Source organism: Seriola aureovittata, chromosome 19, assembly GCF_021018895.1.
Source record: "Seriola aureovittata isolate HTS-2021-v1 ecotype China chromosome 19, ASM2101889v1, whole genome shotgun sequence".
NCBI lineage: Eukaryota > Metazoa > Chordata > Actinopteri > Carangiformes > Carangidae > Seriola > Seriola aureovittata.
This window is the reverse complement of record NC_079382.1, coordinates 8,860,197-8,881,625: the sequence shown is the minus strand read 5'-3', so window position 1 is coordinate 8,881,625 and position 21,429 is coordinate 8,860,197. Positions and strand designations below refer to the sequence as shown.

General features: G+C 42.0%; 3 protein-coding genes across 4 annotated transcripts in view; 2 read left to right on the top strand and 1 right to left on the bottom strand.

Annotated features, from left to right (window-relative positions):
* Positions 1 to 768: 768 nt before the first annotated feature.
* On the bottom strand, positions 769 to 4,085 carry rhov (ras homolog family member V). The gene is made up of 3 exons (XM_056405584.1): positions 3,666 to 4,085; positions 3,163 to 3,221; positions 769 to 2,767 (listed from the first exon to the last, which is right to left on the bottom strand). The coding sequence occupies exons 1-3, from the start codon at positions 3,868 to 3,870 to the stop codon at positions 2,321 to 2,323; spliced, it is 711 nt and encodes a 236-aa protein (XP_056261559.1). The 5' UTR covers positions 3,871 to 4,085; the 3' UTR covers positions 769 to 2,320.
* A 458-nt stretch (positions 4,086 to 4,543) lies between these two features.
* vps18 (VPS18 core subunit of CORVET and HOPS complexes) lies at positions 4,544 to 9,756 on the top strand. Its single transcript, XM_056405583.1, has 10 exons — positions 4,544 to 4,664; positions 4,883 to 5,020; positions 5,174 to 5,315; positions 5,505 to 5,596; positions 5,965 to 6,215; positions 6,393 to 6,746; positions 6,848 to 8,110; positions 8,276 to 8,485; positions 8,566 to 8,802; positions 8,905 to 9,756. The coding sequence occupies exons 2-10, from the start codon at positions 4,918 to 4,920 to the stop codon at positions 9,199 to 9,201; spliced, it is 2,949 nt and encodes a 982-aa protein (XP_056261558.1). The 5' UTR covers positions 4,544 to 4,664; positions 4,883 to 4,917; the 3' UTR covers positions 9,202 to 9,756.
* A 776-nt stretch (positions 9,757 to 10,532) lies between these two features.
* The window catches only part of ino80 (INO80 complex ATPase subunit), a 37,140-nt gene continuing 26,243 nt past the window's right edge, over positions 10,533 to 21,429 (top strand). Inside the window, exons 1-22 of one of the 2 annotated variants that reach the window (XM_056405676.1) lie at positions 10,533 to 10,680; positions 12,036 to 12,100; positions 12,443 to 12,635; positions 13,092 to 13,243; positions 13,413 to 13,480; positions 13,703 to 13,849; positions 13,968 to 14,088; positions 14,206 to 14,411; positions 14,546 to 14,599; positions 14,765 to 14,968; positions 15,149 to 15,353; positions 15,876 to 15,943; positions 16,048 to 16,269; positions 16,687 to 16,767; positions 17,191 to 17,286; positions 18,141 to 18,200; positions 18,349 to 18,491; positions 18,794 to 18,878; positions 18,981 to 19,098; positions 19,316 to 19,401; positions 20,667 to 20,834; positions 21,223 to 21,356. In XM_056405676.1, coding sequence (XP_056261651.1) covers positions 12,484 to 12,635; positions 13,092 to 13,243; positions 13,413 to 13,480; positions 13,703 to 13,849; positions 13,968 to 14,088; positions 14,206 to 14,411; positions 14,546 to 14,599; positions 14,765 to 14,968; positions 15,149 to 15,353; positions 15,876 to 15,943; positions 16,048 to 16,269; positions 16,687 to 16,767; positions 17,191 to 17,286; positions 18,141 to 18,200; positions 18,349 to 18,491; positions 18,794 to 18,878; positions 18,981 to 19,098; positions 19,316 to 19,401; positions 20,667 to 20,834; positions 21,223 to 21,356 — 2,570 coding nt within the window. In that variant the 5' untranslated portion in view covers positions 10,533 to 10,680; positions 12,036 to 12,100; positions 12,443 to 12,483. Of the gene's footprint in view, positions 10,681 to 12,035; positions 12,101 to 12,442; positions 12,636 to 13,091; positions 13,250 to 13,412; positions 13,481 to 13,702; positions 13,850 to 13,967; positions 14,089 to 14,205; positions 14,412 to 14,545; positions 14,600 to 14,764; positions 14,969 to 15,148; positions 15,354 to 15,875; positions 15,944 to 16,047; positions 16,270 to 16,686; positions 16,768 to 17,190; positions 17,287 to 18,140; positions 18,201 to 18,348; positions 18,492 to 18,793; positions 18,879 to 18,980; positions 19,099 to 19,315; positions 19,402 to 20,666; positions 20,835 to 21,222; positions 21,357 to 21,429 lie in introns of both variants that reach the window. The other variant, XM_056405675.1, reaches the window with a different exon arrangement.

The window sequence follows — 21,429 nt, the reverse complement described above, 5'->3', positions numbered from 1 at the left end:
GACACATGACTGTGTGACGGACAGCACGCTGACTAATGGCAAACAGATTGCTGATGTATTGGGGTGAGTGCGTGTTTTTAATCCTCATGCTCATCTGTGACTCATTCACCCCGCTCAGAACAAATGCACCGAAGAGCTGTTAGGTCTTCAAGTGTTCTATCACCCCTCAATGCTCCATCTTCACGTGTCTCCCTGTCACGTTCACCCCAGATTGTTTACGAAGAATACTGTGTCCCACTTCATTTTCCTCCGACCCAGTCTAAAAACAAGCATATGCCTTTTGATTCAGTTTTCAAAGGTCATTGATGTTGTTAAAATTCATAAACAATGTGCCAACTCCATTGTTGTAGTAAAACAACCCACTGCCGCTGTTTATTGTCAACCAATGAGTCTGACTCAATCGGTCTCCTCTGAATGTCACTCTCCCATGTCTCTAGCCCTTTCGAAAAAGGAACAACCACACAAAGCAATCAGTCACAGCATGGCACTGCCAGACTCCATCAGCACTCATGTGGATTGCATTAGAATTGGTTGCCCCACAGCACAGCTGGAGGCCAGAGGTTACTTATCATATCCTTGGACCGGGAGACGGTTCAGGAAAGGTACCTGGTGTGGTGATGAGGATTATTCAGACTCCCTGTAGAGAACAGTGCTTGCTGCTTTTCAATGCACTTCTTTTTGAAAACTCTTCCCTGAATGTAAAGTAGCTGCTACTATCAGATGTAACTGCAAACATTGCTGTTCTAAAAATACACATAACACAGGAGCTATAATTTGCACTTCATTTATTTGCATCACATGACTGCGACATGTAAAAAAAGACACACAGGTTAGAGAGGGAGATGGACAGTGATACAAAATTAAACACGATTTTATGGAGTACATAAATGCATTTAAAATCCATGTCTTATCTGATATTTCATAAACATAAAAATGACAAATGAACTGTTTTAACAAACAGAATATAATAAACATTAAACTGACTTCCACAAGAAGCATAGTAAAGCCTTGCTCTGGTTCTGGTCAAATATATAAGCTTGTATATCCACCAGATATCATCACACTGCATTTCAAAATATGATTTTCTTCTGTACAAATGTCACAGACACAAAAGCTTTTTCTTTAAAAAAAAAAAAAGCGTATTACCTACACTTCCATTCACACAGAGGGCTGTTTAGCATCCTATTCAGGAGATAAGGATTGTATTGAGCACATAAACAAAGAGGGGAGTATAAAAAAAGCCAGGCTGACGGTGGAGGTGGTGGGAAGATCTGCAGGGTGGAAGTCAAGACTCCTGCGGTGCTTGCTTTTACAGATGCAGATTGATGAGAGACCAGAACAAAAAGCCAAAGGTTAGAGTTCCCGCGCAACCTTTCACATTTCACAAGAGGATTTTCAAAAAAGTTCCTGTGCCAATCTGAACATTCAAACAAAGGAAATACATTTGTTTCTGATTTGTTGCAAACAAATCCTCCTGCTGTGCTTCTTTTTCATAAGTGTTAAAAGACCTGATAAAATTCTAATCAAAATGAATGTAAGGTGTGATAGGTTTGTTAATTGATTAACTTGAGGGTCAGTAACCACCCAAACCAGCCAGGGGAGCTTTCACACACAGGTAAGAATGTGGCACTTCGCACTGCAACCTGAACTTGCAGCTGCTGCATATAAATAAGCTGGTGCAGCCAGACTGCAAGAATACAACAAAAAAGTGGCTAACACCCATCTGCTCAAATAAAGCCCTGATACTTTCCGTTTCTCTCTCGCGGACGTTAAAAGGCTGCAGTTGGAAGCAAAGCTCACCATGCAAATTCATATAATTTACATGATGCCCTGTTTTTTTTTTTTTCCTCTCTCTCTCTGTGGCTGCATGTTCAGCAAGTTAACTTACGTTCACCTCCTTTAAAGTCAATTCACTGCCCTTTTCTCATAAGTGGCTCACCAGTGATGCATCCACATGAACACAATATTCATGCTTCTTTTTTTTCATATGTTCTTCTGTTGCTCTGGAACAATGATTCATTTAAATAAAATGTAAACAACACTGCTGTCCTGGGGTCTATCTGATGGAGCTTGTGACCAGACCCTGGTTGAGAATGACCCAGAATCCTCTCTGCTGTCTCCAGTGATGTTCGTTTCCAGTGCTCACTGTGCCAATGTTGTTTCTCTTGCACCATTGGGCATCCCAGAGTGATATAAGCCAAACACTTAACAGGGAAAGATGCTAAACTACCACTGATGGGACCTGTGACATTAAGTGAAAGTATTTCAAATAAATTAAAAAAAAGTTTTGTTCACAACCCACAGGGTTAACAGTCTGAGTTCAGATGAAGCAGAAGAACTTCTTCCAGCTGCACCTGGAGAAAGCTTTGGTGCGCCTGTCAGAAAACCTCCTCTTCTTGGTCTTGCGAGCTTTGTTCTTAATGGCGGCAAAGATGGCCGCATCAAATGCCTCCTTCAAGTTCTTTTGTGTGAGTGATGAACACTCAATGTAGTCTGATGCCCTGATCTTGTCCGCCATGCTCCGGGCCCGGGAGCTCAGAACTGGCTTAACATTAGATCTGTCCAGGTTGATGAGGACGTTCACGTCCAGTAAGAGGTCAGACTGGGTCCCAACAAGGATGATGGGCGAGGACGGGTTATAAGCCCGGATCTCTGGAACCCACTTCTTGGTGATGTTGTGAAATGAGGTGGGGTTAACCATGCTGAAGCACAGGAGGAAGACGTCCGTGTGGGCATAGGATAGAGCCCTAAACTCGTCAAACTCCTCCTAAATGGAACATGACGACAGAAAGTACAAGTTAGTCAATCAAACTATGAAGACGCATGAGTGAAAGGGACTGACTCACTTAAGTGTCAGGAAGAGATGGTCCATTAAAATGTATGGTGAAACCTTGTTACTGAGTCACACATTGGATTAATGTGACACAGTTTCATCTGTCATTGTAAAAGAGTCTGTATATTGTATTAACAATAGGGATTTGATGCAATATATTGTGTGTAATAGACAAATTATCACTTGTTACAATGACCTCAACATCAGAAAGCAGCAGAATTTGGGACTTCGAATTGAATACTATAAACAGCCAGTAGAAATAGCATGACAGTATTTGTCTACATAACAATTTGCTGTTGAAAAACATACAAACAATCTAATGGTCTTACCTGTCCAGCAGTGTCCAGAAGCTGAACTTTAACTGGAGATCCCTCTACTTGGACATGACCTGTTGGAAACCAGAGCGATGAATCAGTCAGTTTCAATTCAGTTCACTTTATTTCAGACATATTTCAAAGACAGAAAACATCAAAATCAAACACATAAAGCAAATTTAACATTGGACAAAAACACTTATGTTTATGTTTAAAGTTTAAAAGCCCTGTTTTCAAATTAAAGTCTTGTATTAGTAACCAGTAAGTACACATAAGACAAAACACATGTTTTCAGAATATATTCAGGCTTGTTTAATTGTAAAACACACAATATTAACTTGTATTGCCTTTAGGTATAATACATACTATAGGCTATAACCTCCACTCTGAACAAACACATCACATCAGCACACATGCTACCACTCTATTTTAAACATAGCATGCACTCAGTAGCATACGGTCAGGAAAATGACCTTGGAAAATGTGTTAATGGAAAAATATGGGTTCAGATCACTCACCGGAGAAGACATCAAAGCCTGTTTGCTTGTACTCTGTCGGGTAACCATTGGTGGTGTAGCTGACAATCATGCTGGTCTTCCCGACGGCTCCGTCTCCGATCAGCATACAGCTGATGACACCGGGCTCCAGCTCATCCTCCCGGGTCAGCCCGCAAGCGGAAGGGACTCGGGACTCGTGGTAAAAGTAATCCATCTGAGGTGGCATGTCGAGCCGCGCATGAAACTTCTGATTGCAGATTCGCCTCCTGTCTGAGCTCTGTGAGACTAGATACTGAGAGTCAGCTGAGTGGTCTGTGTCTCACATACTTCCAGGCAGCCTGCCCAGCTCTGACTGACGGGCGACATGTGGGGGGTGGGACGGTTCTAGGGCAAGTTTGTGCTCAGACAGGTTGTGATTTGCATAGACACTCCCACCGAGTAAAAAAAGCGATAGATAGATAGATAGATAGATAGATAGATAGATAGATAGATAGATAGATAGATAGATAGATAGATAGATAGATAGATAGATAGATAGATACTATATTACTTAAATTACTATTACATACTTAAATTTAATTCAAACTTACATTTAAACATTTCATTATATATATATAATGTCTTGTTTCTATTATTGTTCTGCAATGCCATTGTCACACTCCCTTGTTATTTATAAAATTATATAATAAAGGATAAAAAAAATTATCCATTAATAAATAAAAAGATAGGATGACTAACGTATACAATAATATAAAATGACTGTGCGTTTTGTCACAAGTCATGAAGCACATGAGTTTATTTGTTACATAAACTTCAGTTCTACATAAAACAAACATCTCAACAACAAAACCAGTTGGTTTCCAGTGTGCTCTTTGCTTTGGATAAACTGCGCCCCCTAGTGTCAAACAGAGACACTGCACTAAATGTGAATCACATGATTCGTGTGTCACCTGATTATCCGAGTACACCCTGTGTTGTGCAGTCGGAAGCTAAGCTAGCTGTTATGATATGAATGGGAAGGTAGGAATGCTTGAATTGTAATATATTCATGTGTTAATGCTGTAGCGTGATATAAATTGTACACTTTACTTCTCAGTTTAGACGTTTGCGCAGAGAGGAAATGCGCTTCTGAGCTCTGAACAGGAGGAACTGTGATAGCTAGCTAGCCCTTTAGCCATGTCGTCTTAGAATTGACTGTACGCCTTCAGCCTTTTTAACTGGAGAGAATTTATTTGCAGGCATTGAAGTAAGGAGAAATAAGGTACGTTCAACTATGGCTTCAATTCTTGACGAGTACGAGGACTCGCAAAACACGAGGCAAAGCTCGCAGCAGCACAGCCGCTTGTCAAGCACCAACATCGGGTTAGCACATTCAGGTAGGTCCCCCTCCTCACAGGAGATGCTCCCTCTGATCACATACATGCAAGATACGCTTTGGGGTCATACATGTGTAATAAACGTTAATGATCAGACAGATCGGTCTTCTTATAGAAGTACTATATTGATACAAATGTGTTTCCTCACGGTAGGCTTTGTGAATGTGCGACTTGAGGAAGAGAAGCCGATATTCAACAAGCAAAGGATCGATTTTACTCCGCCGGAGAAGATAAACCATCTTGCAGTCTGCAACAATCAGCTCTGCATGAGTCTGGGAAAGGACACCCTGCTGAGGCAAATAACACATCATAAGCACTGCATTAATGCTCACTAGTGTTTGTATTATTTTGATTGGATTAGTTGGTTAGTTAATGTCTGCTCTTCACTGTGATTGCTACTCATCTGTTGTTAATGTTGTTTATTGAAGTCTCTAAAAGAGTTATTGCTGCTTATACTAATGTTTTCATGTCCTTATCTATACAGGATTGACTTGGCCAAGCCAGATCAGCCTAACCAAATTGAATTAGGAAGAAAAGATGACAGTAAAGTGCACAGACTGTTCCTGGACCCCACAGGTGAGAAAAGCCACAATTCAGAGTATTCAGATTTTCTTCTACCAACCCCCATAGGCCATCAATAGATGACTAAATTACCATATTGGTCATTGTTGGGTATTCTCTTGTAAAATATATGGGAATGTTAGCAGCCATGTTACGTGTGCCTTTTATGGCTTAGCTTGGATAAATGCAAAATTATTCTTTATTTTACTTTTATTTTAATTTTCAAGTGAATAAATAATAAGTAAAATGTCTCAGAAACTCCAGCAACACCAGTGACCTGAGGTTGATGCTACTGCATTATTTATTACATTACTCTAGCAGTGTCATGGTTATGACTTCTTAACAACATCAGCCGTATCCTCCTCCATATTTTCCCACTGCAGGCTCCCATGTGCTGATCAGCCTGAGCACCAGTGAGTGTCTGTACCTCAACAGGAACACCCAGAAGGTACGCAGTCTGTCCCGCTGGAGAGGCCACCTCATTGAGAGCGTGGGCTGGAACAAGCTGCTGGGCAACGAGACCAGCACAGGACCCATCCTGGTTGGCACCAGTCAAGGCATCATCTTTGAGGCTGAGATCTCTGCAAATGAGGGCAGCTTGTTCAACACCAATCCAGACCAATACTTCAGGCAGGTCAGAGAATGTCTGAGAGTGCATTATTTTTGCCATAAGAATGCACATTTTTTGTATACATACTATGTTTGGTGGTACTATTTGGTTTGTCCATATTACTGTAATCAACACAGCAGAAAATACTGACCTACATATTTATTTCTTCCTAAACAATACCATGTTCTTATCCTGAGGCAGGTCCACTCCCTGGAGGAGGATGGGAGGCCAGTACCGGTCTGCTGCATGGAGGTGGAGCGTGGCCTGGAGAACAAGTATTTTATCATCACCACCACGCGTAAACGCCTGTTCCAGTTTGTGGGTAAAGTGGCCGAGGGGTCAGAGCAGCAAGGCTTCAGCTCCATCTTCAACCAGAACCAGGACCTGCTGCCCAGTTTCCAGGAGTTCCCAGCTAACATGGGCTACAGCGAGATCACCTTCTACACCTCAAAGCTGCGGACCTCCCCTAAGGCATTTGCCTGGATGATGGGTAATGGAGTTCTTTATGGTCAGCTGGACTATGTCAGGCCTGATTCTCTGCTGAGTGATGTGCAGGTAAGTGTCTGTGTAGGACAATGTTCAGATATCTCAATAATGTTTAGTTCTCCCCTTTACTAATTTCACATCTCCATATTTCCTCCCTCACAATTAAACAGGTATGGGAGTACACCCCGGACATCGACCTCAATCTCAATAAGCCCATCTCCATTGTGCTGACACAGTTCCACTTCCTTTTGTTGCTCCATGACAGAGTGAAGGCCATCTGCACTCTGAATGGACAGGTGGTATTTGAGGATGTGTTCCCTGATAAATTCGGCCCTCTCAAGAAGATGATCAAGGACCCAGTTGGTGGTTTGGTGTGGATCTACACCGAGCGGGCAGTGTTCCGGTATCACATCCAGCGTGAGGCCAGGGACGTCTGGCAGATGTACATGAGTATGAATAAATTTGATCTGGCTAAGGAGTATTGCCGTGACCGGCCTGAGTGCATGGACATGGTGCTGGCCAAGGAGGCTGAACACTGCTTCCAGAATAAGCGATACCTGGAGAGTGCCAAGTGCTATGCGCTGACACAGAACTACTTTGAAGAGATAGCACTCAAGTTCATCGAAGCCAAACAAGAGGAAGCCCTGAAGGAGTTCTTACTGAAGAAACTAAATAATTTGAAACAGAGTGAGAGAACGCAGATCACCTTGCTGGTCACATGGCTAGCAGAGCTCTACCTGAACAGCCTTGGCCAGCTGGAGAGTGATGGTAACAGCATCATCTTCCAGGAGACCCGTAATGAGTTCCGCCACTTCCTCAGCAGCCCTAAACACAAGGAGTGCCTGTTCAACAACCGCAGCACTATCTACGACCTGCTGGCCAGCCACGGAAATGTGGACGACATGGTTTACTTCTCAGTTGTCATGCAGGACTATGAGAGAGTGATATCCCACTACTGCCAACATGATAACTACTGCGATGCTCTGGAGGTGCTCTCCAAGCACTGTGATGAAAAGCTTTTTTACAAGTTCTCCCCCGTCCTCATGCAGCATATTCCCAGAAAAGTGGTAGATGCGTGGATTCAGATGGGCAAGAAGCTGGACCCAAAGAAGCTCATCCCAGCTCTGATGAACTACAGCCAGATGGGCAGTACTCAGCAGATCAGTGAAACCATCCGCTACATGGAGTTCTGTGTGTACGAGCTCAATGTGACAGAGGAGGCAATCCATAACTACCTGCTGTCACTCTATGCTAAGTATAAGCCGGACTCTCTGCTGTTGTATCTGGAGCAGGCAGGTACACACGCCTCAGAGATACACTATGACTTGAAGTATGCTCTCAGGTTGTGTGCTGAACATGGCTACCTCCGGGCCTGTGTCCTGGTTTATAGGATCATGGAACTTTATGAGGAGGCAGTGGATCTTGCATTACAAGTAAGTGATGTATGTTTTTGGGTGACTATTGCATGTAAATAAATAATCACAAAACATTATGTACAGATTATCATCCACATTATTGTAAAATTATAAATTGTTATCTTGCTATCTTTCACAAAATTTGACAATGCCATTAACTTATTGTGTATTTATTACTTATAGGTAGATGTAGACTTGGCTAAGTCATGCGCTGACCTACCAGAGGATGATGAGGAACTGAGGAAAAAACTTTGGTTGAAGATCGCCCGGCATGTGGTTCAAGAGGAGAAAGATGTGAAGAAAGCCATGAACTGTCTGTCCAGCTGCAACCTGCTTAAGATTGAAGACATCCTGCCCTTCTTCCCGGACTTCGTCACCATTGACCACTTCAAGGTTTGTAACAGTATTTCCTTGCATGTCTTTTGAAGAAAGTAGTCACTGTATATCATCATCTATTCACCATGGTTCCTCAGGAGGCCATCTGCAGCTCCCTGGAGGAGTACAACCAGCACATTGAGGAGCTGAAGCAGGAAATGGAGGAGGCTACAGAAAGCGCTAAACGCATCAGAGAAGACATTCAAGAAATGAGGAACAAATATGGTGTAGTGGATTCCCAAGAAAAGTGTGCTGCTTGTGACTTTCCATTGCTCAACAGGCCCTTCTACCTATTCCTGTGTGGGCACATGTTCCACTATGACTGCCTGTTCCAGGTAACCATTTTATAGAAAATCAGTCAACTCAGTTCAAAAATTTCGTAAAAACTTCAGTATAAAAATATTTCTGATATGTTCTTTTTTCCCATTTCCTTCTAGGAAGTGACCCCTCACCTGTCAGCCTACAAGCAGAGTCGCCTGGAGGAGCTGCAGAAAAAGCTGGCTGCAACCACGCAATCCTCCAAGTCACGCCACCGCCCAGTGCCCAAGGATGATGGAGATTCTTCCAGCCTGGGAAAGGGCAATGCAGGCACAAGCCGGGAGCAGATGAAATCAGACATTGATGACATCATTGCATCTGAGTGCGTGTACTGCGGCGAACTGATGATCAAATCCATCGACAAGCCTTTCATTGATCCACTGAAATTTGAGGAGGAGAAATCCAGCTGGCTATGAACGAAGCCTCCTCTTCTCCCAGTGTGAAAAAGAGACATATGACAGCCCACTATCTGTATGTTAGTGAAACTATATCATCCACAGGACAGTCAGTCAGCGATACTGATTTCCTGTTGGGAGTGCCTACTGTTGAAAACTGTGTCAGCTTCAGTTGCTCTCTACAGAATACACTTCTTTTGTAGGCAGTATTTGAAGCTGATGTAAAGACCTTTGCACTTTGTATGGGAGCATTTTGTGAAAGGTGGACATTAAATGACATGTAAAATAACGCCAGGGCTGTACAGTACATACATGTGCCTGAACCTCTGATTACAATGGTAGAAAGGGATTCAGATATAACTGCACTATATATCTGTTAACTGCATTAGCTTATGCACTTGTTTGGGCCAATAAACATAACATGCACTTAGACAATAATATAAATGTCTCTTAAGCTGATTTCAGCCACGCCAATCTACAGCCCTGTGTTACTGTGAGACAGATTAACAAACTATTGTTTCATATGTTTGCTGTTTTGCAGTTAAGTTGTGGCACATTAAAGCTTGTCAGTACTGATGGACTGGTTATTCTGGTTGTTTTAAGTGTAATAAATACTTAAGAAATTATTTCAACTATCAGCTGTACTGAGAAAAATCCATACCCCTCATCAGAGTTCTTCAGAAGACCATCAATAGCTTGCTGGAAAAGGAGCCGAAGCAGGATATGGATCATATTGACATAAGCATATAGCATAAGATAAAATAAGGTAATTGATGGTTTGTGATCAAGCTGTGATTTCACAGAAAGACTTGTGGTTGGGCCTCAGTGACAGCATCCTTATTTGTATCCCTACCAGCGTCATGAGTTCTCTGATGAAAATGTGGTCTATATCACATCATTACCGGTATAAATTACTATAAGTGTTGTAAAATGTATACATAGAAATAAGTTTGTAATTTCTAAACAATTCTGGACTTAATTGTCAACACATGGAGTCAGAGAATAACTTTATAAATGTCAATTTTTTGTTAGGATCAAACTGCCTCACTTTACCTAAAACGGAGTTTCCTTCTGATGACGTAAGACGTAGCTCGGTAATCTTCGCAGTGGGCAGACCCTATTAATCAACATCGGAAATTCGTCGATACGTTTGTATTAGTTGCGCCTATATGACCCAAAACGGTTTATATGGTAGATGTGTACCTCACTCTATTGCCTAGAGATAACGTTGTGATTTCTTGCCACAGTCGCGTCCTGGGAGAGATCGCCGAGCGAACGTCCCTCTATCTGTGATTGATTAAAAGACCTGCTCCTTGCTGTACCCTCGCCATGGCGTCGTGTCTCTGCTCTCTCAGTAACAGAAAGTGGCCGCCTCTCTGCTGTTGCTGCCGACTCAAAGCTCACAGACTCGCTCGGCGCCTCAAACCGCCATTTTGGAGTCAGAGAACCGAGAGTCGGCAGCAGCGACGAGAGAGACGAAAAGGGGGACACGGGGCCAAGGTGAGATACTCCGTGGTAGTTGTTATGGCGAAGGAGCAATGGGGGAAGATGGCCGGGAGGGAGAAAGAATTAAAACATGGGGATCATTCGTTCACCAGGCAACCAAGTCCCCGCTCGTCTCCGCAACAAGGGTACGAGAGGCGCGGGCGGAGGGCCTGGCTGTGGCAACAAACCAGCTAAAGAATCGCCATTAAACCAATATCATATCTTAATACATTGTTTAGGAAGGGAGGTGGTGGCCTTAAAGAGACAGAGTCGATTTGAATACTTCATATTAATGGTGTGAGAGGACGTCTGAGTCAAAACGCCTTAGAATGTCATAAGCTATCGTTAATGGTGAAAAGCTACATTAGACAAGAGGTAGCAGGGGGGCAGTCGTCTTGTATGCAAGGCTGGGTGTTAGGCAAAACAACCACCAACGCTAACTGATACATTTATAGTGTTTTACTTAAACCAGTAAGCTGTCTGCATGTGCATACCAGCACCTTGACCCTTTACTATCATTGATCAGAGGCAATGCTGCTTGTGCTTATATAGCGAGGCAGCTAACGGTCGTTAGCTTGCAAGCTACAAACCAGTGCACCATCCAAGGTTAGCTAGCAAAGCCTAGCGAATGCTAACGTGGATTTGCTAGGTAGCTAATGATAACATAACGACACGATAGCAAAGGGAGATAAATATTATTTACGATAACACAACTCTTAGGTTTTCTTCATTTTAAAAATAAGACCAAACTCTTGCTTGTGCTTAGTTCTTGTCATCTTCCTACATGCGGGGCAATGAACTTGTCTCAGAAAGTCTGAGTGGTAATTACAAAGGACAAGTTGTATAACTTAACCATACCAATGTCACGGTCGAAACAGTTTCCTATCCACTTACAAATAAAATAATAACTTGGACATTATATTAATTGGTGATTTAAAACTATTTACACATACATTCCTCCAGTCTGATCTGAAACTGAATTAAAATAATGTGCCGTGTAATGGCCTAACATATCTTTATTGTATGAGATATAAGAATGGGGAATAAGGAAAAACAAATATTCCTAAAAAGTAAATATGAACCAGCTAGTAAACTTTCCTCAGTATAGTAAACAAATTATACATATGGAAGTGATCATTTAGTATTGATACATAGTAATAGAGAAGTAAGCTGTTTTTTCGTTAACACATTTTTTTGGAAACTAACTTATTTGAAAGTCATGAACACTCACATTGTCTGTATCGCATAATAGAAAACACCCTATAAGGAAAAAGCTTAACACGTGAAAGTGTGCCAGTTCCCTATGAAAAGAAATTTCACTCTTGTCATTTCAACATCAGTGTGTGATTGTGTATTTTTGTGTTTTGTAGGGTTTTTTCACCTTTGTCTGATCATTAATCTTGGAATGAGAACAATGACATCCTTTACTGAAAAGGTAGGTCCACTGTATGTACTGTATTTTGAACAACAAATCATAAGCTGGTGTCAGTCTTCATTCCAGCCATTGGATGAGGAGTAAATGGCTTATTCTTTACTTGGACAACATCTGAGATATGGGTGGTGATTGGATAGGGAAAATGAAGGCAAACTCAGCAACTGCTTCTGAACTTCACATGAGCACTTACAAATCCTTTTATGCGTTAGGAACCTTCATGCCTAGAGTTAGTTAAATTACCACAAAATAGGAAAGCCTTATTCAACGTAAAGGTAGCAGTGTCATGTGCTGTTCACTCTGACTTTGAGCCATTTGCCTATCCCTTTCTTTCTATCTCCTCAGTAAAAATTCCTGCCCTGCTGGGGCAGTGGTGTCTGTGCTGCATGGCATCAGGGCAGGGTGGCCGGCTGGAGGTTGGGGCATCAGGGAGCTCTGGCCTGGCCAAACCTCTCTACCTGCAACGCTTAGAAAGATCCCTGAGGTTGGACAGTTTCCTGCGCCAGACCGCCACCATCTTCAACAGAGACATAACCAGGTACAGGCAGAAGGGGAGTTGGGGGTGGGCAGACAGATGTAGCTCTCTGACTCAGCTACTGGTTTGTTCCAGGGCTCATTCTAGGATCGGTTTCAGTGGGTGTTGCAGTTTAAAGTCAGCTCCTGCTTGGATGTAGGGATTAATGCTGTAAATGCAATTTTGTTGTCACTGGGTTGTAAGCTGAACCAATTGCAGCTAAATGGATCAAAAGTGCATTTTAGTGATCTTCCATCCTATTTGTAGACCAACTGTACTGTTAAATTAAGCAAAATTTCAGCATGACTTGCACTCTTATCTGTCTTACATTATATCCAGTTGATCAAGGCAGTAGTACCTAATGTTCTGCCCCCCTGTCATGGATACAGTGTTTGTACAACCAGATACACGTCCAAAGAATAAATGTTAGATACAGGATGCAAATGGTAGGCTTATAGCTACATATTTCTTATGTTGTAGTGATGACAGTGATGACAGCGATGGTGCATTGGGGACGGGACTATCCCTGGACCACTCCACTCAACATACAACTTTGACAGTGAAGAGTGAGTCATGTGAGCAGGCGGATGGGTTGGCAGAGGGAAAGCCTCTCAACGGAGTTCTGCTGCAAGGTAAAGGTAAGATACATACAGAAAGACTTTTATTAATGTTCATATATAACTACATATTAATGTCCTCACTGCTGTTATTTACGTTGTCATGGTAGATATAGTTAATGCATATTCATTCACTCTATCAGATCATATGTGTGATGTCTTTCTTTTCTTTTAAACCCCACAGACCAAAAGGCAGATAAAACAAGTCTCTACAATTTCTCCAAACTGAAGAAAAATAGGAAATGGCTCAAGGTATTTCATTAACATATTCCACATCACACTGCAGAGTTAAGTATTCAGTTTGTTTGATAAATTAAATAAATAACCAATAAATTAGCAGATAAAGATCATTAGTTGCAACCCAATCCTAATGTTTTCCACTGCTGTACAACAACATTTACTGCCACGTTCACACCCTTTCTTACTTACTACCCTCAGCTTCCTTTAACCACATTCCTCCTCTGTCTCCTGCAGAGCATCCTGTTGAGTGATGACACCACAGACTCGGACACAGACTCCGATGACTCTGATTTCAGTATATCTCGGGAGGAGCTGCATGACATGCTGAGGCTACATCGCTACACCCGGCAGCATCAGAGCAAGTTCCACTCCGACCGGGAGGTACACATGCTTAGACATGCATAGATACAGTGCATACAAATATTTACAGTACATCAAACATACGTTTTTGAAATGTGATCATTGTATTTTTTTCTGTCTGTGTATATCTGTCTTACAGCTTCACCAGTATCAGTACTACAGCACCGGACTCCTCTCCACTCATGACCCCTTCTATGAGCAACAGCGCCACCTACTGGGCCCAAAGAAGAAGAAGATCAAAGATGAGAAGAAATTCAAGGGTAAAGACAAAAAAGAAATCTCTGGAATCTCCTGGAGTCATTATCATATCATCACAGCAGAGGAAAAAGAACAGGATACTTTCAATTTTTACATTACTGTGGGGTTTTTTTTTTCAGCGAAGTTGAAAAAGGTGAAGAAGAAGAAGAAACGTGGAGAAGGAGAGTTTCTAGAAGAGGGGCGTCCTTATGTGACCAAGATCTTTGCCAAGTTTTCCCATGATGCTCCGCTTCCCATGGTGAAGAAGAAACACCTGACCATTGAGCAGCTGAACGCACGGCGACGTAAGGTCTGGCTCACCATTGCCAAAAAGGAGATCCCCAAGGTTAGTATACATGACTTTAAAAAAAAAATGGTCAAAAATGAATGCTCATGAATCTTCAAAAGTTTTGGTGAAAAGTTCAGTGCCATTTTCTGAGGTTCATTAGTCGTAATCATCCCATTCTACCCATTTTGCAGACTTTCAAGCAGAAGACTTCTGCTAAGAACCTAGTGTTGACCAATGCTAAAAAGGTAAGTCAGGTGTACACGCCAATATGTGTTAATAATAACTTTTAAAGATTTTATTCAGAAAAATAATCACATTTTTCTGCTGATAGTTGACATAAGTTGACACTAAGTCTCACTTCTTGATTGTGAAAGAGTAAATTGTGGCTTCCTCTGTTCTGTTTGTAACAGCTGGCTCATCAGTGCATGCGAGAAGTGCGGCGTGCAGCTATCCAGGCTCAGAAGAACTGTAAGGAGACGTTACCCCGGGCTCGACGCCTCACCAAGGAGATGATGCTTTACTGGAAGAAATATGAGAAAGTGGAGAAGGAGCACAGGAAGAGGGCAGAGAAGGAAGCCCTGGAGCAACGTAAACTGGACGAGGAAATGAGAGAGGTAGGTGGAGTGGAAGTTGTTAATTTGGCTTTTGCTTTCTACAGCGTTTTTTTTTTTTTTTTTTGCAACATTTGCATATTTGTAAGCTTTCAAATGTGAAACAAATTCCTTAGGTGAAATTTTAATATACTACCTTTGAAAATCCTGATGGTAATAAGTGCTTTTCTCTGTCTCTCGCAGGCCAAGCGTCAGCAGCGCAAACTAAATTTCCTCATCACCCAGACAGAGCTTTATGCCCACTTTATGAGCGGTAAAGCCAGCGTGGGGGGTCCAGGGGGAGATACAGCTCAGGAGGAAATTCTCAGAAAACTTGAAGACACCGCGGCTCAGAGACAGATAGACATTGGAGGAGGCGTAATGGTCAACATGGGACAGGAGGACTATGGTATGAACATCTCAGTCAAGTTTGTCGTGTTGGTTGAGCAGAATCACTTAGTAACTGAAACTCAATATTGATTGCTGACATTTATATATCCTGAGTCCGTTTGTGGAAATTTTGACCAAGTTCCCCTGAACTTCATCAAGTATTAAATTAAATGTGAGCGGGCCAAGTTATCATTGTATTTATTGCCTCTGTAGCCATTTTCCTATCTGTAGATTATATTTCATGATGTTTCCTCCCTGTAGTCTGAGCCATGAGCTGCTGAAAATATGAAGAAGGTCATTCAGGGGACAGTGTTTGTCAACCAACAAATTGCTTATCACTACTAATTACAATCTATTGTTTACTAATAATGATGTTCTATAATTAATTCTCTGATGAATTCATGGTGATACCCTCTTCTGGAATTCCAGTGTTTTTGACATTGCTGTGTTTTTGGCAGGATGCTCTTTTGTGTGTGAAAGAAATATCTGATTGAATTGGATTCTATGGTTTTATGCACAAGTTGATGGTATTCGATTTCAGATAGTGAATACTACAAGTCTCAGGCCCTGAGGAATGCCAAAGAAGCCTACCAGATCCATCAAGAGAGAGTAAGTTGATACATGCACTCCCTCAGGGAGCGCTCATCCCACACATACACACACACACACGCACACACTAACACTGTGCTAATCTCCGAATGTCTCCCCTGTAGACGCGAATGTTTGACGAGGAGGCAAAAGACAGTCGCAGCGCTTCTCTGCATGTGGCTGGTGGCTCGTCCTCAGGTGCCGGCTCTGGGTTTGGTGAGAGCTACAGCTTGTCCAACCCGTCCATCCACGCCGGTGAAGAAATTCCTCAGCCCACCATCTTCAACGGCAAACTCAAGGGATACCAACTCAAAGGCATGAACTGGCTGGCAAACCTCTATGAACAGGTAACCGTGTTTGTCTCTCACCTGTATGTATTTGTGGCTGTGATTTATGGGAATATTTTCTGTAACGCTTTAATGATTTTTTTTTTTTTCAATTGTCTCCGTTTACTTTACGTTTGAAAATATAAATTTGTATTTGCTTACTTTGTGCCTAGAGGTATGAATTGCTATAATAACATTAGAATAACCTGGAGTTGTTTGAATTATCTTCACTCACATGAAGCGAAACCACAAACATAACACATTAGTTCCAGTGTCCTTTTTGGCCAGCAGATGTTGCATGGATGCTTGGTTCAGGATTTCTGAATCAATTAAGTCACGGTTTTAGGGTTTTTTTGATGATGAAATGATTTGAGACTGTGCTTATTTTAACACATTGAAGGATTTATTTTCTCCTTTTCTTTTCTTATCTCTCTGCAGGGAATCAATGGAATCCTGGCAGATGAGATGGGACTGGGGAAGACAGTGCAGAGTATTGCCCTTTTGGCACACCTAGCAGAGGTGAGAGAGAGCACCGGGCCAAAGGGCTTCATTTGCCACACACTTATGAAAACTGTTTGGAATATTCAGTTGTCTCTGCTGTTAATACTTCGTTGTGCCTCTGCATCCTTTAAAGAGTCCTGAGTTTCTGGCTGAGCTTTTTGCTTTTGGAATATTTCGTTGAATGAAACATGAATTATTTCATTGTTGTGAGAAGCTGATTCGCCAGCTCTTTAGATTTTTTTGGTCCCCAAGCTCCAAAGGGAGGAAAAGTGGAATTCATGGGAAATGTGAGCTTTTCAGCATTGAATTATCGCTGACAGGAAGATACATGAATGTGTTCCTCCAGGGTTTCCTGTTATTGGGTGCTGCTCACACATGCACACACAAAGACCACCTGTTGCGGCGGCTGAGGGTGTATTCTCTTTTTCTGTTCCTGCACAGAGAGACAACATCTGGGGTCCATTCCTGATCATCTCCCCCGCGTCCACGCTCAACAACTGGCACCAGGAGTTCACCCGCTTTGTGCCCAAATTCAAGGTGAGAATCTGAAGCGCTGCTCAGACATCACGCAAACAGAAACACCTGCAAACACTTGTCCGAAGGAATCCTGGCGTCCTCATTTCTGCCACTCTTTCGCACTCCTCTAATGAACCCAGTGATGTTTTGTTGTAGTGAGAAATGCTGTCAAACATTTGAGATGCAAACTTATCTAGAACTATCCATTAGGGGGCAGTATCGTAGCATTGCTTATGTTAACACACATTTAAAAGCTGTTAGTAGTTCGATTGTTGGGTGGCTGTTCTTAACAAAATCTTTTTGCATGCTTTAACCAGCCTTTGACAGGCTGTGTGCATTCTTTTAGACTAAAGACCATTTTTCAAACACATCAATATGTCAGCTGTGCTTGAGCGCACACACACACGCACACACAAACACACACATTAATAACTCCTTGTTATGTTCAGCACTCAACTATGCCCATTTTCTTTGCTAGTTTGGAAATAAATCAATTCCTGTCTGTTTTGCTAATGAGGTGTGAAAAGACCCTATTACACAATTTGAAGATAAGCTTCCTGAAAACTCAAAGCAAGACTGACTAAAAACAATGGAATGCCAGCTCGTGTTGAGCGATGTAATGATGTGTAAATCTTTTCACATCACATTCTACATCAACAACTGAAGCGGTGATTCATACGTGATGCTATGCCTAAATGTTTCCTCTGGGTACATCAGCGGAGCTCTGTTTTCATTACATTGCTCAGTCTAACTTAATGTGTTGTGGAAGACCTTAGTTTGAATATAGATTTGCAAAGATTCACACAAGTGACCGGTGCGTCTGAATTTATCGACATGGCTGACATTTTTCCCCTTGTTACCGATATGTCCACCAGGTGTTGCCGTACTGGGGAAACCCTCACGATCGTAAGGTGATTCGGAAATTCTGGAGCCAGGTGAGGATGAAATGATGTTGACTAAGAACACAGAGTCTCTGAAGATAAATCATATTTTGTATTGTTTGGTCAGTAAAGGCTGTACTCCCTCATTTTCTTCATCTTTTAGCCTGTAACTCTCTTCCTCCGTTTGTGTATGTTTGCACAGAAAACCCTTTACACACAAAATGCACCATTCCACGTGGTTATCACGAGCTACCAGCTGGTGGTCCAGGACGTCAAATACTTCCAGAGGGTCAAGTGGCAGTACATGGTTCTGGATGAGGCCCAGGCCCTGAAAAGCAGCACCAGGTAATAGCATAAACATAACAAATAATAGTTATAAAGATGAGTTTCAAATCTGTACGCTGCTAACATGAACAGAGGCAAGTAGTTGCTGGAAGAGTGGAAAAACACATTCCTCTGAGTTCTTATGCTACAGTATGCTTTGGGAATTGCTGTCAGTAATGTAAAGGAACACACTTTGTAATAAATTGGCCAGAGGATGTGGGACACCTTTTTTTTATTTATTTATTTTTTTTTTTTGAGCAAGTCAACTAAAAAGTCTGACAGACTGTGGAATGTACTTGTTCATGTGTTCTGTCTGTTTTCAGTGTTCGGTGGAAAATCCTCCTGCAGTTCCAGTGTCGAAACAGACTGCTGCTCACAGGGACGCCCATCCAGAACACGATGGCTGAGGTGAGCTGTGTGTGTGTGTGTGAGAGCGTGTATGTTTACACATGTGAGTTGGTATGTGCAAGACACAACTGTTGACAAGTGTATGTTATTACCGTCTCTCAGCTGTGGGCCCTGCTGCACTTCATCATGCCTACGCTGTTTGATTCCCATGAAGAGTTTAATGAGTGGTTCTCCAAGGACATCGAGAGCCACGCTGAAAACAAGTCGGCCATTGATGAGAGTGAGTGCAACTCTTAACTGTGAGAAGAAAACGCTCCTCTCGGCTGCGTGTTGAAGTTCTCTCCCACTTCTCCAGCTGACAACATATAATGCTTTTCATCTTATTTGTATGGAAATTCTATCATTTGAGTGCAAGCACTGATTTTTTTGATCCCTGCTTACTGTTGCATGTAAGGAGTTTTTAAGCTAAACACAGTTGTTTGGTGTTTGTATTTCAGACCAACTTTCCAGACTGCACATGATCCTGAAGCCTTTCATGCTGCGCAGGATCAAGAAGGATGTGGAGAATGAGCTCTCAGACAAGGTAGAGGAGCAAACCATCTTCTCTCTATTTGCTGAATCAAGCCTCTGGTCCAGAACAACTTAGTTGGAACAAAATTTGAAACTAATTCTCAATTTTAAAATGCAATTTTCCAAAAGACAGAAACTACTTTTGTTTAAATAATTTGAGGGACAAAACTGTAAAAAAAAAAATGCAGCATGCTAGAAGTTGACTGCTGAAAATAATAGCTTCTTTAGTTTGAGTAACAATATTTAATTTCAAAAAATGCAGTATTATGTTTTGTCATTACCAAAAGTAGCCTCACTTGTCTCCTGCACCCGTCATCCATCTGTCTCCCTGGACAACAATTTGACACAGAAAGTGTTGTAATACGCTCGTGAGTGATGCTGGTGCTGGCAGATCCTCTTGACAGATGTTGGGCTCGGGGTCTCTTTCTGTCACAAACGGCACACACATACTCACTCATACGCTGTGGGAGTCTCGATACACAGAGTCAGAGGGATGGCAGAGTTCACCACACCCCCACATCTGTCTTTTTCACTTCCCCTCGCGCCCACACACAATCCTGCCAGCCCACTTAGTTTTCTTCTCCCCTGTTGTTGGTTTCTCTTGTTTGGTCAGCCTCATGAAGCCAATAGTAACTGTTGAAGTTTACTCATGGTTCATAACTGGATTTTTATTTTTATGGTATGTTGTTGCTCTGTTTCACTGCTTTCAGAAAAGCACGACGCTTGATAAAACCAGAGATTTTGATGTGTGTTTAAAGAATGTGGGTCGAGCTGGGCATGAAGTCCGCAGCCATAAATTCATTTTTGTTTGAGCCCATGTCAAAACACTACATGTTTTAAAGAAGGCGCAACATGATGGTAATACTGAATCAAACACTGAATAATTTGCTCTTGCTGTAGGCTTATTTTGTACTTTTATTTTATGCATCAGCCTTTTCCCTAACCAGGACCAAGTGAGAATATTTTGATTGACTGTTTTCATATTACAGATTCTTTCTTTTTGGCAATTTCAATAATTTACTCTCCACTCTTTAAGCCCTAACTTCTCCTAACAAATTCATGAATACCATAGAGACAATTTACTGACTCATTGGTCCATTGAAAAACACTTTTACATCCTAACCATTCAATTTTGAAGAGGTGAAAATGTAAAACTAGTGGAGATGTAATCTCCAACCATACATACATTATTACTTCAGTATAAGTCTGTGTTCTACTCAGTTATTACGGTTGCCTTAGTAGCACAGTTTGCTCATTCTTTGGTCTCTGCTTACACAGATTGAGATCCTGACCTATTGCCAGCTGACGTCCCGGCAGAGGCTGCTCTACCAGGCTCTGAGGAACAAGATCTCTATCGAGGACCTGCTGCAGTCCTCCATGGGCACGGCCCAGCAGTCTCACAGCACCACCTCCTCCCTCATGAACCTGGTCATGCAGTTCAGGAAGGTACAGATTCTCACCTATTAGCCTGTCCCTTCGGTTACCAGTCCAAAAACAGTATAGACTGAATGATCACAGCTATAAAGGGTTTTGATTATTTTGTCAGATGCAGCAGTCATGATGATTGATCACAGTTATTATTATAATGATTTAACAACCATTTTCAGTATCATGTTATCAATGTTCTGATCATTTATAGGCTGTGGTGGATTTTTAGAAGTTATAAAAAGAATTTTAATGTTCCAATAGTAATAAAGGCGCTACATTTTATTGGTGGGAACAAAGCTTGTCTCTCGAACAATGAATTGTCAGTCCTAGAATAAACATGAGCGTGAGTAATGCTTGTTCCTTTGCACATTACTAACTTCGCTGTCTGCTGTGTGGTTCTGTGTAGGTGTGTAATCACCCCGACTTGTTTGAGCGCCAAGAGACACGCTCTCCTTTCCACATGTCCATCAAGCCCTACATCATGTCTAAGTTCCTCTACCGTTATGGCCTCATCCACGCATACAACCAGGCCAAGAACAAGTAAGTTGTAGCACACAGATCTCTACCAACGCGCACACTCGAAAAGACACTGTGGGTCTTGACAAATAAGATC